At 34.4% G+C, this 19,217-nt stretch overlaps 1 protein-coding gene across 1 annotated transcript in view; it reads left to right on the top strand.

Annotated features, from left to right (window-relative positions):
• LOC127559568 (cation channel sperm-associated auxiliary subunit epsilon-like) overlaps positions 1 to 19,217 on the top strand; it is a 124,815-nt gene that overhangs the window by 45,415 nt on the left and 60,183 nt on the right. The window contains 3 exon segments of the mRNA XM_051993459.1: positions 1,606 to 1,683; positions 8,334 to 8,440; positions 17,837 to 18,326. Coding sequence (XP_051849419.1) covers positions 1,606 to 1,683; positions 8,334 to 8,440; positions 17,837 to 18,326 — 675 coding nt within the window.

Here is a 19,217-nt window from a genome sequence, read left to right as displayed (position 1 = left end):
TGGGGTCCCCAAGACCTTTTCAGGATCAAAACAATTTTGTAATAATACTGAATCATTATTTGTTCTTGAAAAACTCCTCCCTATTCCATTCCATGCCTGTGAAAAACATATATTCAAGTACTTCAACTAAAATAACAGATTAAATGAAGAAGCAAATATGAGAATCTGTCTTCTATTAAGCCAGACCTTAAAGAGATTTGCAGAAATATGTAAAACAATGCTGCTCTTCTCATTAATTCATGTCATACTTTCCATTAAAATATGATTTGTGTTAATATATAGTGGACTTATTATTTTAAATGAATTAATATTTAAGTAATTTAAAGTTCTAATGTGATGTCTATTGATGAGTATAACTCACATAAAAGTTCTTTGATGTCCTCAATAATTCCAAACAGTGTGGTCTTGGGACCAAAATGTTTGCGAATATCTACCTTATAATAACAGAAAATCTACAAGTTAAGATATTTCACTTAAAAACTCCTTTAAAGAATTGATAAAAACTGATTAAGGAACAAATGCTTGTGACTAAAAGTTAGAATAAGGCCTCAATTAATGGCCCATCATAATGTCTGTTTTTTAAATGGACCAAAAGCATAGGAGAAGAGCCACACATATAAGGAAATCTCTATGTAATAAAATATCATTTGTACTAAATCTTGGTAAGTCAAAAGCAAACACACTTTTCTCAGGGTCAAAGATCTGCTTGTAAACCTTCAATTCCATTGTTTCACTTCTTTGTTTCACAAACTCAACATTAATATGTATTATCTTTGTACCAGTATTTCATAGGTTAACAAATCCTTTACAATCTAACATATTTTCATGTTGCAATTTCTAAGTATATTTTGCTTACTTGATACCTAAGTAGTAGATTTTTTGCCCTAATATAATAGTTCTTTTTATATTTTGTCTCATATCTTGGAATTCAGCTTACTTTGGGTCTGTATGTTCTGTTTCTCGACTAGACTTACTTAGCTTGCTTTTCACCCCACAATGACACAGTCTAATCATACATGACAGAGGTAACATTTCAGAGGGCTTTTTCATTGCTAAGATATCCATTTTATTGTTCAGATACAAAGGGGAAAATAGACTAATATAAATCCTGGATAATTTTTATGGAAATCTAAATAATTCAATCTGAGAAATCATTTTCTCATTTGAAAATTAACAGGTTGCTATTAACTTTGAATCCTTCTATAAAAATGCTAATGTTAGCATTAAATATGTTAAAGAACCAGTATAATATAATAGATAGATAACTGGGTTTTGAGTCAGGAAGACTCAAAGTCCTAACTCAAAAATGATTTTGTGACCTTAGCAAATCATCTAACCTTCAGTATCCAAGTAACTTTCTAAAAATTTCAGTCGCTGAGAGGGTTCTGCTACATTGGCAGAGGAAGTCTCTTACCAGGAATTCCTGATACCATTGAAATCATAGACCTAGTCTCTATTTATTTGCTATTTATTATTATGTTTGCTATTTATACCATTGAAATCACAGGTCTAGTCTCTTATTTCTTTGTTATTCATTTGAGTTTTAAGGGAAAATGTCAATTGCTTTTTTTCAAAAAATACCAAAATCTACCTTTTACTTTGCAGAATATAGTGATATGGGTATTTGATCCAGAAAATGCAAGTCCTGAGGAGTTGCACTACAATGCATCACTTCCTTCAGTCGTAAGTGGAAACATTATAACATTTCCATGAATTGCTATAGGTATGTTAAGAAATTCTTTTAAAGAATAAAAAAAAAAAAAAAAAAAAAAAGCCCACTCTGACTAGAAGACCTGAACTCATAGTACACTGGAGTAATCATTAAAATCTATCATACTTCTGCAATTTATAACTATGTGCCTAATGTGCTTTCCCAAAAAAAAAAAAAAAAAAGAACTATAAAGCCAGAGAAACTGAGGCAAGATAGAGATTAGAGAGTATTTAGTAATTTATTTAAAGAGAGAGATTTACTGGGACCAAATGGATCCATGGTTTGGTCCCAGGGCTGAATGAGACTATCATCTCCAAGAATCCAGCAAACAATGAGAGTTCTCAATGACCTATATACACATGGCTCAGACTCAGGGGGTAGATTGAGGCAGGGATGGAGTCTGGGTGCTGAGAGTGGGAATGGGACTCTGACAGGGCAGGATGAGCCTCCGGAGGTGGGATGACATAATGGGGGGGGAGGCACCTCGGAGATGGGGAAAGGCATCTTGATAAGACTGTATCTGACTTTTTGGTAGCTTGGGTTGGGGAGAGGCAGTCTGATATTCTAAAACATAAGATCTTTTATCCTTATCAAATATTCTGATAAAGTGGGAGAAGAGGTTTTACAGGATTGAGCTTTGAGCTGATAATTATAAACTGAAGCAGAACAATTAGAGAAACTGAGTCAGAACTGGTCAGGATAATTAGGAAAACTGAGTCAGGACAATGCAAGAGAGCTGTGGCATAACGGAATCAATTTCCAAAAAGTACTAGTTTTCATAAGTGGTTGATAATCTTTTTTGTTTGCCTTGAAATCTCTTTTATTAACACTTAACAGATATCTACATGATTTGGTTTTGAAGTGAATCAGAATGATAAGTATGTTACAATTGGATACAACTAAAAAAAGTTTTCTAGTCTTGTTTAGCCCCGAGCAGCAAGAATCTTCTCTAAGACTTTCCTGAGAAGTGAACATTTAGCCTGTGCTTCGTTCTGTAAACTTCTACTGATTAAGGACTGCAACTACCCTGTTCTTGGTTAATCCTGGGGCTCTAATTCCTGTCATCCAAAATGACTGCCTGTCCAGGTGAAAATACCTTCCTGTTTCTGTCCTTAATCATACTCACATACTCTTGTCCATCTGCTTATATTCAGTGGTCTATCCCTTCCACTGGATTCTCTAGAATGCCTGTTTTAATTGTTTGCAAACTGCCCTTTATCCTCACCCTATACTACTTACTCTTCAAGCTAAATGAAACCTGATATATTCCTGATGGCACCATATCCTTTCATACCTGGCTCATCATTTTCTTTGTCACACCAGGTCTTGCCATTGGTGCCAATATTAGTGGGCACCAATATTTACAATGAATAGACTTAAACAGCAATGAAAATTTTTTCCATCTCTAAGATCTTGAATTCTAAGTTTCTGAGATCACAATTTCCTGAATATCCATCCTCCCATTGTATCATTTCCTATTGAACCTATTCTTCATTTCTATTGTAATATTGATTTCAAGTTGAGAAGACTTCAGAAGTATGGTGGAGGTAGAAATTCAGGGAATAAGGAGCCGAATTTTGAGGAAAATTAATGATTCTAAGAAGTTTTAGGATTTTGAGATGATTCAGTTCTTTCATTTAAGAACTTTTTCTCATGCTTTTTTTCCTTTTTTTGACTTCTCTCCAAAAAGTACCTCATGCAAGGCCATTCTCTCTAATATTCCATTGCTAGATGTAATTTCCCTCATTTTAAAAAAATATACATTTATTTATTTAAAATTTGAATACAAATGATAAAAAGAAAAGACAGAAAAAAGAAAAGTAGATATTATAATGTGCATAGCAGACATAAAAGACGATTCAAAATATGTAACAATAAATTTCCATTTCAAGAAAGCATATATAATAATAGAAGACATTGTATTCAGTATTATCTCTTTTTTTTCTGTAGGTTTTCTTTTGTTCTCTGCTTTATAATTTTTACTACATCCTTTTTTCCCTTTTCTTCCCACCCACATCCCCCAAGTACGCTACAGTTAAACACAGATAGATTTATGTGTGTATATATATGTATGTATATATACACACACACACACATATACATAAACACACATATATACATATGCATAAACACATGCATATATCGAAAATAATATGGCTGACATATAATGTAAATTTCTCTCTTTTTTAACTTTGACTTTGTTTGAGATCAATGATTACTACCACTACTTTTGATCATTGTTAATTGTGTGTTGTATATCTTGTTTCATATCCCTGCTTCTGCTTCTTTACACTACCTTGCCTTGCTGTTATTTACTTACCCCACCTTTTTTCCTCTCCCAATACCCATTCTCTCCCTCTTAATCCCACTCCCATTAATTTAAACACCTTTCTGTACTCTATCTTATCCTATTCCCTCCCCCTCTTATTTCTTTGTAAATTTTGGAGTGTTTTTATACCCTTCTGGACATAGATGTATTGTTTCCTCTCTAGGATTTCAGAACTACCAGCCTTCTCCCCCATCTAGTTCCTCTGTATCGGTTTTTGTCTTGCCACCTCATTTGTGTAACATAATTCTTCTTTTTACTTTTTCCTACATGGTTTTACTTGTTAGAATCACATCATACTCAGCTCCACTCCAGTATTTCTTTTTAACTACCCAATTATTAATGACACTTAAACATATAGTTTTCCATATATAAAACATAAACATTTTATCCTTAATTACTCTTTTGATTTTGATTAAAATGTCAAATTTTTATTTGCCATAAAATCCTGAAAATCTGACAATTCATTGAATATTCATCTTTTTTCATTCAGTATTATAGTTAATTTTGCTGAATATAATATTTTTGGCCACAGCCCTAGTTCTAAGATCTTCAATAGGTGATTGTTGCTGTTGTTGTAGTTGTTTGTAAAATGTTCTCTTTGTTCCTGGGGTGTCAAAATTTAGAAACAATATTCCTGTGTAGGTTTTTCTTGTAGGATCCCTTTTGGCTGCTTATTGGCAGGTTATTGATAGATTTTTTTTTCTATTTCTACTTTACCCTCTTGTTCTAATACTTCAGGAAAATATTCTTTCATTATTGTATTAATTGTATCCAGATTCTTTTTTTGGTCATAGCTTTGAGGAAGTCCAATTATTCTTCTGTTTCTCTTCTTAATCTGTTCTCTAGAACTGTTTTTTCTTATGAGATGTCTCACATTCTCTTTTCTTTTTTTATTCTTTATATTTTATTTTATTATTTCTTAGTCTCATAACTTCACTGGCTTCCACTTGGACAAATCTAATTTTCAAAGAATCATTTTCTTCTTTCAGACTTTGGATTTCCTTTTCTTTTGACTTTCTTTCCATAATCTTCTTAGTTTTCCTGGATTGCTTTTCTTTCTTTTAGGTTTTTTCTCAATCTCTCTCACTTGATTTTTAGTCTTTTTTGAGTTCTTATATGAATTCTGGTTGGGAAGGTAACCATTTGTCTTTGGAACAGGTAAGCTTTTTTTTACATCAAGATCCTCCTCTGAACATGAACCCCATCTCCCCTATTTGCATAATAATTTTCTATACTTGGGTTCTGTCTCCTTTGCCTGCTCATTTAAAAAAAGAGCCTGTTAGTTTAATCACTTCCACTGGTGTGGGCAGGGGAGTGTCTCTGGGCTCAAATATTCCTTCAGTTTTCTTCTCTGTCCTGGAATCCAAAACCAAGTACTCCATCTTCCTGTAAATGCCCATAACCAGCAGTATGACATTCCATATCAGCAAAGGTTCCTCCAGTCTTCCCTGACTCCCCAAGTAGGTTTAGAATGTGAAAGTTCCTGTGGTGCAAGTTGAGGCTACCTCCAACCCAGTTAGCCCAAGGCTCACAACTTGCTGTTAAATGAGACTGGTCTGAAAGCATTTACACTTCACAGAGGCCAAACCTCTGTCCTGGTATCTTATCTTGTATTGTCTCAGGGGGATCACTATTCTGACCCAAGTCTTATTTATTTATGTTAGCCCTGAGGTGCAATTTTGTGTTCTTTGTGAGGGAAATCTGGAGAGCTTAGAATTAACTACCTTCTCCACCATCTTCCCAGAATCCTCTCCTCTCATTTTTCTCTCTCCCTACCCCGGAATAGAATAAATATCCTCCTTGCTCCCCACTGACATCTGTAAAACCTCCTTCTACTAACTCAGAAACCGATAAATTATCTAGATCCTAGTCACATTTATCTGTTATCTACTGGTCTCAAGTCATTCCCCATACTTTTTTCAGTGAATCCATTATCTAGATCATAACATTCCTCTTCAGCTCAATCCTAGTCCTTATTCTTTGAAACATATATGTATCTGTGTATACATGTGCATGTATATAAACACATATTGATATATATGCATATGCCTCTATCTTGAAAGAATATATTGCATATTTATTTAATAGATTATGGAGAGATTGATACAGATGCACAGATAATTGGTAGACAGCATACTATTGACAGTTCTTTTAATTATAGAAAATATCAGCAAACTTGGAACACTTCTATTTGTCAAACATCTTAAAGTTAAACAACTTTATGAAGTACTTTGCTAAGAGATAAGCAGAAAGCAAAACCTCTGTGTGATACAGGAAATTATTATGTTGATTCACCTTCTGATTTCATTAATTGCTTCTTGCACAGGGACTATAAATTAGATTAAAATAGAAGGAAGCATGATCATTTTATTTTTTTAAATTTCCTGTGAAGAGCCTGGGAAGTTTGGGTGGCTTTTAAAATAATAACTGCTTGTGTTTAATTATCCATTTAATTTGATCAATTTAGCTAATCAAACATGAATTTTTAATTTTTAATAAAATAAATTAATCTTAATAGTAAACAAAACAACTTTGTATCAAAATTCATGTTTCTCTGTTTGGAAATAACTCACCATAAACAATATGCCTAAGCATGGAAGAAAGCCAAAGCAAAGATACAGGAAAGGAAAAGGCATGTCTTATATATGGGCACCACAAAGAAGATCAATTTGACTAGTCTAAGCAATAGGAAGAGGAATGTTTAATCTTAAGACTGGGGAAACAAGTTGGGACCAACTTGTGAAGGATTTAAATGCCAAACTGGGACTTTATATTTATCTTAGATTCAACAGGAATCACAAATTTTTATTGGGTAAAAGAATAAAAGTCTGAATTGCAGAAAAATCACTTTGGCAACTATATGGACGATGTATCAAAAAGAGGAGAGACTTGACGAAGAGTAACCAACTAGGAGTTTATTTCAAAATTTCAGACATGAAAAAATCAAAAAGATCATGAGGAACTGAACTGGGTGGTGGCTGTGAATAGAGAGAAGAGAGATAGATGAAGAGATTTTTGTAGAAGTAGAAATTATAAGTCACTTAGTAACTGACTGGATAGGTGAGGTGAGAAAAAGTGAGGAATCCAAGTTGACTCTCAGGATGTATACCTGGTAGATTGGCAGGATGGTGGTACTCTAGATAGGAATAAGGAATTGGGGGGAAAGGGCTTGGAGAAAAAAAAAGATAGTGAGTTATGCAGTGCAAATTACAAACCATCTACACTTCATCTTACTGACTTATACTGTCTCACCAAAAATAAAAAACAGAGGTGTGGTTTTTACTCACTGGCCATTGCCCAGAACATATAGTCAACCAAAATATACCTGCTATAATCAGAAAGTGATTTGTCAAGGAAGGGGGGCATATGAGTACATTGGGATGGTGGGAGAGTATTTCCTCAAAGAAAATTCTTAGATAGGTTTTAGGATAGCAGTTTGATTACTACTACCCCAAAGACAATGCCTAATATGGAAGGGGAGGGACTAGAAGCTTGCGTAGAAGGGGGAGCAGAATAATGGAAGGGAACAGAGTTGGAAGTATTGGAACATGATGGACCAAGAAGATTCACAAAGGCTGTATGATTGTGTGAGATAAAAGTTCCAAAATTGTTAGAGCAAGTATGAAGTTAGTGCATCTTCCAACCCTTCATTTAATTGATTACATATCCCCATTAGTTATCCCATGGCTCCTTGGATGGATGTATATTCTAATTTGGAGATCTTTACATTAGATGACCTCTAAATATATAATGCCTTTTTTATTCAGCTATCTTCTTTTCTTATACAGCCAACCCTCATTCTTTCTGTTGCCTTCTCGCTTTCATATTTAAGTTCTGTAATCATTTCTCTATTTAGTCAATATTAAAGACCTAAAAAAAACACTATTGCTCACTTCAGTAAGTAAGTAAAAAAATTTGTTTGGACGGTTGGTTAGGATATGAAATAGCCCATCACAAGCATTGCTTATGACTAAATTAACCCAGTGTTGCTTTCCACCTAATTATTTTGAGGAGAAACAGGCTAAGAAAACAACAAAAGTAAATTTCAAAAATATACAAAAGCTTAATAATTTCTAGTAAATACTAAATTATTTTTACTACTTGTTGATGGAATAAACTATAAACTAATTGAAATTATTCTCAAATTAATTTTTAAGTATATACTTTTGGTTAATGTCTATATCTTTAAATTTTTCTTATGCCACAATTTTTATAATATTGAAGTTTTAGAAGTTTAAGTTAAAATTGAAAAAAAATACACGATAATCAAAAGTTTTTGCTTTATTTTCACAGAATTCCAGATTAATTACCAGACAGTTTCTCAGCATGGGAGAACAGCCTATTTTGATATCAATAATAAATTTTGCAGTTCACATTCCAGAAGCCAATAAAAGAGAAGGGTATTTCACTTAAATATTTCAAATTCAAAATCAATTTTTATTCAGTGAACACAAAACAAAACAGATTTTCATGATGAAATAAAAATTCCTAGGAAAGTTTTATTTAATTTGATTTTATGTCTAATAACAAATGTTTGAATTGGCTGTCCTTGGGCACAAAAGGAGATTGTAAATTATACCCCATATATGCCTCCTATTCAGAAGTAATATGTTTTATTCCTTGGCAGTTCCTAAACCCTCAACCCAGGAGCTCATGTAATATATCTAGATAGGGAATAAGTCTAACTATTTCAGCATGTCAATTTTATTTGAATGAATGAATAAAAAAGCATTTATTAAGCACTTAAACTATGTGCCAGAAATTGTGCTTGATGCTGGGAATACAAGTACAAAAACAAAACAATCCATGTATTCAAGGATCTTACATTCTCAAAGGAGGTTACAACCCATCTAAAAGAGTGATGGTCATAGGGATAAGAATTTTGGTCTGAGAAATCACAGGGATAATGAGTAGGGGAGTCAAATGCTATGACCTTTCCAGAAGGAAAAATATTACTGATTTGATGAGTGAACCCAAAGTTAGAAATGGGAGTGGAATGTGCATTTTTAATAGGTAGATGGCTAAGAGTTCTTGTTTGAATAGAATATGATCTCTTCTGGTGTTGACCAAATATAATGGGATAAGTGAGTTTACACTCACTTGTCAATCTAGGCAACTCAAGTTCCAGGACAGGAATTCCAAATCAAAACCTTAAGCGTATTGTTCCCCCCACTACCCCTAATGCCTGTAATATACTTTTGCTAAATTTAATTAGTAGTAGAAATGGACAAATTGGAGTTTGAGGTTTATATTTTGTGTTTAAAAAAACATAAATTTAAAAAGCAACAGTCATTCTAGATCAGAAATCAATTGCAAATATCAATCCCTAGAGCACTATTGTTTAGAAATGGTCCAACACTCATTATAGCTAAAGGGTGACTATTTTAACTCCTTTCTCACCAAATGACTATTTGTACCAGACACATGACCAATATAATAGGTGGAATATATAACAAACCATATGACCCCAAGGTAACAGGGATTTTTAGAGAGATCTTAGGGAGACTTTTCTTTAGGGAGCAGTTCTTCCTTTGTCGGGATAAAGACAACAGCTGAGTGATCACTCCTTCACTCCTCTATGTTCAAGAATAGTATTGAGCTAAAAAGATCTATTCCATATTAGATTTGAAGCCATGATTTTCTTATCGAAATACCCCATCAAATTCTTACTACAATAACAATAATAGAAAATAGTAGAAATGTAGATACCAAACAACACTTATCAAAATAAGGAAGTAAAATAGTAATTAGAGAAGCTCGACAGCTTAATTTAGCAGATAGTATACACCAGAGTAAATAGAGATGTACAACTTGAGAGAAAGATGAACTTTCAATTCAGCTGTTTAAAGAATCTCACACAAGAAGTTGACTCTTAAAATTACCTAAGCAACACAAGAACTGAGAATCAAACAAGTTACCAAGTCTTCCTAGAAAACAAGTCAATTTGTTACTACCTATTTGTTACCTAGATTTAATCACTGAATTGGTGTTACTTCATACAAACTGAGATCTGGGAATGACCTTAGCTTAAATAGACCAGTTCTCTCCCTGCATTTGAGAGCATCTTCACTCATCCTGACTTGCCACTGGTCGCAAGTGACTTTGGAAGAGAGAGTATAACTGGTGACTTTGCACAGCCCAGACTCACTTAAATCCAATTGACCAGCAAGTGAAGAATTCACTTTCCTGATGTCATTTGTCCTCTTTGAGGAAGGACAAATAACAATCATGCTTACAACTTGGGGAGGAGCACAGTATTTAGATGAGAGCCATCCTCTGACTCAGTATTAAAAAACTCACATCATCTTTAAGGTTTCTCTTTCCCTTTCTATTTCTCTTAGTCAATTAGAAATCAAATGTCTCTATTACATACAAACACAGTGTCATAGAACTATCCTTCAGGAAATTGCCAAGTCTGTCTTGAGTTTAGTGTTATATAATGTAGCATTTGTGCTTTAAGAATTTGAAGGTTTGGTTGAAGGTAAAAATGAAAGGTTTCTCTGAACCCTACCCCTATCAGCTAGTCACTCCTTCTTTTCTCCTCTCCTTCCTATCTCTTCTTGAATGACAACCCTTGACTCCATCCCTACCAAAAGATTTCTTTTTGCATGCCTGGAGAGAGGAGGAGAAATAATGAAATAATTAATGTGACCTGACAGCCCTAGTCTTCTCTCATCAAAACCTATCATTATCCATTCAGAGACATATATTAAAATTAATAAATATCATTCTTCATATCACTCCTGAGCCTAAATCTACATTGAAATTTATCACACTCATTAATACCAAAATCAGCCACAAATAAGGAAATGCAAAAATCAAAAGCAGTTCTGATTGATGATACTTTATCATAGAGTAATTCAGGATTACAGTACTGATTCAATCAGGAATTATAAATGGACTAAAGCAATTCTGGATTAGACATATTGCTTTTTTACATGGAAGAAAAGTAGAAGAGGCATTTCACCATTTGCATGAATTCCAAGTCGGGCATTGCTTCTTGCTCTAGTCTTGACATCTAGTCTTGGAAAAAAATAGTGGTGGCCAGAGTAAACCCTGATCACTGCCTATACTAGCCAGAGAGCTGTCTCTCTTACTCAGTGTTCATTTTCTCTCCTCCTCACACAAACTTACTCAATTCACCAAATTCTCCATCAATCAGTTTATTCCAAAACTGTGCATTCACATGTGTACTGTCCCTCATTCCTTCTGACTTTCTCCTTTTTGCCCATCTCTATTTCTCTTGTCTCTGTCTCTGATGCTCTCTTTCTCTGTCTCCGTGTCTCTGTTTTTCTGTGGTGTGTCTTTCTCTCTGTGCCTCTCAAAGCAAAATTGGCCAATTATGAAAGGAAGCACAAAAGCTCATTGAGGAAAATAATTCTTTGAAAATTAGAATTGAATCAATGGAAGCTGAGTTTATGAAAAATCAAAATACATTTTAAAAATCCAAAAGAATAAAAAATAGGGAAAAAATAGGAAATATCTCATAGGAAAAAGAACTGAATTGGAATGTAGATCCAGGAGAGGTATTTTAAAATTGATCTACCTGAAAACTGTGATAAAAAAAAGAGCCTGAACATTATATTTCAAAAAAAGTATCAAGGAAAACTATGCTGATATTTAAGAACCCGAGGGTAAAATCAAAATTGAAAGAATCTACTAATCATTTCCTGAAAGAGATCCCAAGATGAAAACTCTTAGGAATATTGTAGCCACATTCCACAACTCCCAGATCAAGGAGAAAATATTGCAAGCATCCAGAAATTCAAGTATAGTGGAACCACAGGATAACACAAGATTTAGTAGCTCCTATATTCAAAGGAAATAGGATTATATTCAAGAATCACCTACCCAGCAAAACTGAGTAAACTCATTCAGGAAGGAAGGTGGATTAAAGGATTTTTAAGAGCTGAATAGAAAAATTGATTTTCAAATATAGGCACTCCAGAGAAGTATAAGAAGGTGGTTAGGAAAGGGAAGTCATAAGGGACTTAAATTTATCTATTTACATTCCTGTATGAGAAGATACTTGTAATGCATAAGTCTTCTCATTATTATGGCAGAGTATATATAGACAGAGGATGCAGCCATGAGTTGACTATAAAGGGCTAATATCTAAAGAAAAAAAAAAAAAGGTGAGAGAGGAATGTATTGGGAGAAAGAGAAGGGGAGAGGTGTAACAGTATAAATTACCTGCCATAAAGAAGCAAGAAAAAGTTTTTACAATAGAGGGAAAGAGCGGTAAGGAAAAAGAATAGAAATGAATTGTACTTTCATCAGAATGAGAGGGCATATCGCGGAAGGAGCTGGGTCCCAAGCAAAACACTATTGAGGAACAGTGTGAAAGAAGAAATTTTGCAATATTTTCTCCTCCTTAAATCACCTTCATTCTCCCGTCTCATCTCTATCTCTCCTCCCAATGCCTACTTGCTTAAACCTTCTCTGAAATACTTCTGACTAGATGCTCTATTTAAACTATTAATTGCTTTTGTAAATCAATCTCTTTTCCCTTGTCTTTAAATCACCTTTTTTAAAACTTTAAACTTCAAGATTCACAATTTTGAACCAAATTTCATAAAACTCATAATATAGTTTACAAATTACCCAATACTTTAAAAAAACAACATACCATTTAAGTAGGGAGATACAAACATGAAACCCCCTAAGGTAAGCTGCCATTTTACATTATTTTATTTTATATTTCTAATTTTTTTTAATATTCTGTTTTAAGTTTTTCTCTTCAGTTGTAAAGGCCACAATATTCAAATAATTCTTAAGGTTTTTATCTTCTTAATAAATCTAACATGTGCAAGGCAACAGTAAAATTATTTTCCCCAATTTCAATTTTATTTCAATTTCAAAATTATAGTACCTTATAGTAAGTTCCCAAAACTCTTAATCAAATGTTGCAGACAAACATTTACCCAGTTTAGCCTTCTTAAACTTTCTGTTCTCTAATTCCATGAAAGCAAACTTACTAATAATGATTTTTCTTTCTTCTCCTGGCACACACACACAAAATTTTTTTAGAAGTATGCTTAGTTTTCCCAAAGATCCAGTAGATCAGAGAGTCCCCGTGTTCAACTATTTAGCTTTCTTACTCTATTTTTATTCCTCCCTTCCAAGATCTTGCAGTTTCTTATTGGAAATAAGAAACTTAAGTTTCCAATCTTAACACACATACCAATTTAAAGTCATTTTAAAATTAACCAGTACGTTAGTTTGTGAAATTTCCAAAAATCTACCTAGATATTCCATTCAAACTTCTTTTCTTTAGTAAGCCAGGAAAGAGTTAAGCACCAATCCTTGCTTTACCTTGAAAAAAATTTTTTTCTGGCTGAGTTGTGATATCGGGCTCCTTGTTTACAGGAGTGATAGTCACTGTTGTTCTATTTGCTTAAAACTTTCCAAACTTTCAGTCTACGTTTTTATTTTTTCCCCTTCTCTCCCCTTTCCTGCAAAGCCTCTGCCAGAGTCAGAGGAAGAGAAAGAGAGAAAAAGATTTTCTTTTCTTGAGAAGCCCAAAATTATTTCCCAAATTATATTCTGATGCACTCAGAAAGAATTACTACTTTGAATGAATTCCAATTCCCACAATTCAGCCTGATATTTTTAACACAGGGGCTGAATTCTTATCTCTTACGAGCTTGCTAACTTTTAACACAGAACAAAAGCAATGCAAAGCAGACATACACACACAGACAAACGCAAAACTCCATTTTCACCTTTTACATACAGATTTAAGTCTGATATACCCAAATAGTCCTGGGATATAAATCCTCCCAGTTTTCTTCTCTTTTATATCTGGGAAGTTCATCCCAGTGTTGAATTCCCTAGCTAATGTCCTGATACAAATTTTTGGACTGCTTCTATACCACCCTGGACCCGGTTCAGGTGTTGGCAGAGGCCCTACATTATCCTCACACCCGGGCAGAGGTCCTTCATTACCCTCACAGCCACCTGAGAGCCTCCTTAGGAAAAGTCCTTTATCATTGGGATCAACAGTAGTCCACACCAAAAATAAATTTAGGAGGGCTAATCCCTCAGGTTCTCCCTTGACCCAGCCAATATACCCCCAGACTTCCTCAGAGCGTTACCTTGAGAACACATGTTTCTTTTCACATTGCTGCTTGCCATCAGGACTCTATTTTCTTCAGTATTCAATTCTGCATTCCACTGAGAATCCCTGCCTCGGGTCATTATCTAAGAGGGCAGGGAAGCAGAGACCATGGAGAAAACTACTCCGCCTGTCCCTGTTCAGGGTGCACATAGCCATCTCCCCCAAAGACCCCATCCCGGATGAGTCCCCAACTGTGAGGGATGTAGAAGACCTTTGCCCAAAATGACTATTCAGAGATCACTCAGTAAAAAACAGAAAAGTTATTTATTAATAAATTCTCATGAGAATGAACAATTCCACTGTGAGGAGGGAAAGAGAGAAAGCTCGCAGTAGAAGGACTAAAGATTTAGGAAAGATATGATGTAATCATTTGTAACCAAACCTATAAAAACTGTATATCTTTATACATCATAAGGATTATATCATAAGTTGGGGAGCATTGAGAAATAGGGGCCCTCTCCCCTAATTGAATGTTCAACATTGGTGCCAAAGGCAGATTAGAACGGAATGCTTTGTTTCCCTGATTCTGAGAGGAATCATCAGTCAGACCTTCAAACTTGAGATTACTGAGCTGACGGCATTTAATAATCTAAATATTGATAACATTGAACAAGGATAAATGTCATCATTTCTGGTTAATATATCTAGTTTTAAGTAAATATTGGCTTGCACACAATGTACTTATGCAGGTCACAGAGACATAGAAATAATAAAAAATACAGAAAAAGAATTTCAATATTCCTGTAAGTTCTTCACTTTATCTCTCCATTCCACACACAATATACCTATATATACATATATATTATACACGTTATATATTCCGAATCTCTTTTCCAATTGGTTAACTTTTTTTCATAATCTTGTTCTTAGATTCTTAGATGGCTTGGGGGATTTAGGAGGGGTGTTTTGTTGTTGTTTTTGTAGTTTTTCCTCAATCTCTTTCACTTGATTTTTAAAGTCTTTTTAAAATTATTCTATAAATTCTCTGTGGGCAAGTAATCATTGAACATTACTCTTTGGAATAGAAGAGGATTTTTTAACTTCATTGTCTTCTGATGATGATAAACCCTGGTCTTCTTTATTCCCATAGTAGGTTTCTATGATTGAGTTCTTTCTCTTTTTTTGCCAGTTTATTTTTTTTATGAGAACCATTAATGTAAGCACTAGGTTTGGGAGGCTGTATCTCTGGATTCATTTCAGCTCTCTCTCCTCTGATCTGAAATCCCAAACCAAAAGCTCCACCCTCCTGCAAGCCCAGCAGCATCCCTACCCCACTGTTTCTGCACTCACCTGGTATATGATAGTTCCTTCTCTCCCAGGGTTATTTCTTAGCAGCACAGCTGGGCCTGACATTCCTAATCAGCAGAAATCCCTTCAGTCTCTCTGGACTCAAACCCTGGACTTCCAGGAAGGTGAAAGTTACTGTGATTGGGCTGAGGCTTCCTCAAAATCAGAATACCCAAAAATCCCCAGTCTGTTTCCAGGAAGCTAGCTTGGAGATGTTTGCACTTTACAAAACCTTGTCCTACAGTCTTCCAGCCTTCTTGGGTTGTCCCAAGAGGAACTCTGTTCTGCCACAAGTCTTTGTTTTCCACCTGTCTATGTTCACCATGAAGTGCAAATTTGTTCTACTGGTGGGGAAAATCTGGAGAACTTAAAATTTTCTGACCTACTCCACCATCTTCCCAGAATCTTCCCCTTAATGGCTAGCTCCATTTTAGTGGCTGCTTCTGCTCCAGCCTTGCTCTTTCTTCCTATCTAATATCCCTCCATTAATTATATGGACTTTTTTTGCTATATCACTGACAGTACGTTAGCCATCTCCCTATACCTGCCAGTATCTTGATGCCTGTGATAATCAGAGGTTATAAAACAATCATATTCATATAAAACTCCTGGTTCTCATTTGCATTGTGGAATTCCTTCAATTCATAATTGAACTAGGGGCATCCTCTCCTTACAGCCCTGCCCCCAATGAATGAATGAAAAAAAATTTATGCCAATCACTTGCTAAGTGCTTGTGACTTTATATTTTAATGGCAGAGACAATAAGTAAAAGAAAGTAGTGACCAAGTATGAAATATTGGTCCAGAAAGTTACAGGAATAGTGATTGAGACCATAGGCTATAGACTGCCAGATCTCTTCATGGAACAATAGCAGAGTTGATTTGATTGACCCAGAACTTCCCAGAATTAAGTTAGGGGTAGAGCTGGGGAAGAAAATTGCATAATCTTTGCAAGATGATAAACAAGACTGTGGAGGACAACGAGTAGGTGAAATGTGATGGTTTAGCTTTTCCTGAAATAGTTATCTGAATGTAAAATTTATTATTTTTAAGGAAAAGGATATGAAATGGAAAGTCAGTTTCATATGAGTATTACACTATATACACAAATTGCTGGTTTGTTGTTCTTGTGTTATTGATGATGATGATATTGATATTTATGTTTGAATTCAGAATAAAATTTTTGTTTAATTTTTTGGGTTGTTGGTTTTTTAAGAGAGTAGTTTTTGTCATTCATCATCTTATCTTAGAGTTCAGAGGCTTTAATAAAATGAAGTCCTCACATACTTGGTCATTAGACTAGGGAAAAATTTTAGCTACATTGCTCTTGATAACAACCTATTTCTCTGCTCAGAGTCTTAGACTTGATAGACTTTTCTTGTCCAAAATAAAAGTGTTCACACTTTTTTGAAATAAAGTTGACATGGGGCAGCTAGATGATGCAGCTGTAGAGCATCAGCCCTAAAGTTAGGAGGACCTGAGTTCAAATCTGGCCTCAGACACTTAACACTTCCTAGCTGTGTGACTCTGGGCAAGTCACTTAACCCCAATAGCCTTAGCAAAAAGAAGAAAAAAATAGAAAGTCTACATGTATGAAGTAACATCCAAATAAGTTGCCTATTGTTAAATCTATACTTCCTGGTCACTTAAGAGTAGTGTTTATTTTAAGATTTGATATATTTTAGGATAAAAAATCCCTGTTGGTTCTTGTTGGCCAAACTACACTGCTTGAGATACATTTTAAGGACTTCTCTTTCAACAAACCACCAGGATCTATTTGGTCTGTGTCCCACTCATTTTCTCAATCTTGAAATTAATTTTTGGTCACTGGTACAAATGAAATTGTGGTACATGGGATGGAGAAAAGCAAAGGAATTATTGGCATTAAAGAAATTATCCCACAACTCAATCTTTTTTTTTTTCAAATCCCTGCCTTTATTATATAGAAAGATAAAATGATTAATGGTTAGGTAGGTTGTATAGTTAAATAGATATGTAGACATGATAAGACGCTTATATCCCATATGTGATTGTTTTTACATATATATTTGTGCCAGCAATAATTTCTAGACTTTGAACCAAGCTGTACAGAAATTTATGGTTAAGTACTAAAATAAATTCCATAAAACCTCCCCCAAAAAAGTGTTTAGAGAAATCAAGGAAGTATTAAAGGAAGAAATGGGGCTTGAGTTTGCAATACAGAGTTAGAGAAGCAGGGATGAAAGACCTTCTTAAGAATGATAAGATGAACCATTGAAGATTTTCATATAATTGTTTGTAGTAAGATTAATCTGTTTATAAGATGGAAGAGGGTAAGGATAGTCATAGCAAGATGATGATGGATCTTATTATTCTTGCCAGTAATTATGGCTTCATTCTTTTGTTCTTAGGTTCTGGAAACTGCAAATACCACACAGAAAACAGAACATTGTGTTCTTTGTCGTAGGGAATGCAGTAGCTTTCCAGGACTGCTTTATTGAACCGTGTAAACTTTTAATATCTTATGATAGACATAATCTCTCTGAAAACTTTGGGGACCTACCTCTAACGACAAATACTAGAGAAAATTGTCTTTCTCACTGGCACCCATGTTTTCCCACAACTATTGTCACAGTTTCACATTGGGAGACTCTTTATACAAGTGATGCTTTTGATACTTCAAAGAAGATCAGAATACCTCCTAACATTCTCACTGCTGAAGAAAGGAGAAATGTACAAGGCATTCTCGTAATAGAAGAAGGAATACTATTTTTAATAGCAGGTTCTCTTTACCTGAGGAGATTCAACGATTTCATAAAAATTGACCAGAGGTTTAAAATTCCTCCGAATATAATCGGTATAGCAGGAAATACCTGGTGTTGGCCTGACTATATACCAAGGGTTAGTCCAAGTTTATTATTTATCCTTGAAGGTTTTTTAGTAGTTGTTGTTTTATATTCCCTGAATATGAACAACATGGAAAACAAGGTTTAAAGTGTAATTAAAAATCAAAATATGTGACAGACTCTGCTTATAAGATAAGGAGACTGGACTTGTGCTTTCCTTGACATAGGGCACCCATGGTAAGGAAGATTTGTCTATCAATGAAGGTCAGTGACTCCTCTGACTCTTAGCACAAGTCTCCCAAGTTCCTGAGAACATGGAGACGTTAAACAGCTTAAGCAGGGTCACACAGCCAGTATGGGTCAGAGGTGGAAATTGTTTGATAGCAGGTCTTATTGGCTTCAAAGACAGCTTTCTATCCACTACATGTGTCCCTCTCCTTCTTCTTTAAAGCCATAAATTCATCACTGTTATTTATTAAATATATTTAATCTTTTTTAAAACTTCATTTAGTATTTATATAATTACAACTACATACTATATATAATATATATGTATATGCATATACATGTATATATATAAAACTATAGCTGCATATAGTTAAATATAAAAATAATTTTAACACTTGTTTTTGAAACTTGATTTCCAAATTCTTTCCTTTCCTCCCCGTCATTGAGAAAGCAAGCAGTTTAATATAAGATACACATGTGTAATCATGTAAAACATTTCCTTAATAGTCATGTTGCAAAATAAAATGTAGACTGCCCAAAAAAACTTCTCAAGAAAAATAAAGTTTAAAAATATGCTTCAATCTATATTCAGAACCTATCAGTTCTGTATGGAAAGTAGTTTTCATCATAATCCTTCGGAGTTATCTAAGATCATTGTATTGGTGAGAATAGCTGAGTCATTCACAGCTGATCATCTTACAATATTGCTGTAATTTTT

This window comes from Antechinus flavipes, chromosome 4 (assembly GCF_016432865.1).
Source record: "Antechinus flavipes isolate AdamAnt ecotype Samford, QLD, Australia chromosome 4, AdamAnt_v2, whole genome shotgun sequence".
NCBI classification, from domain to species: domain Eukaryota; kingdom Metazoa; phylum Chordata; class Mammalia; order Dasyuromorphia; family Dasyuridae; genus Antechinus; species Antechinus flavipes.
Note: the sequence above shows the minus strand (reverse complement) of the source record. Positions and strands in the feature narration are given on the sequence as shown.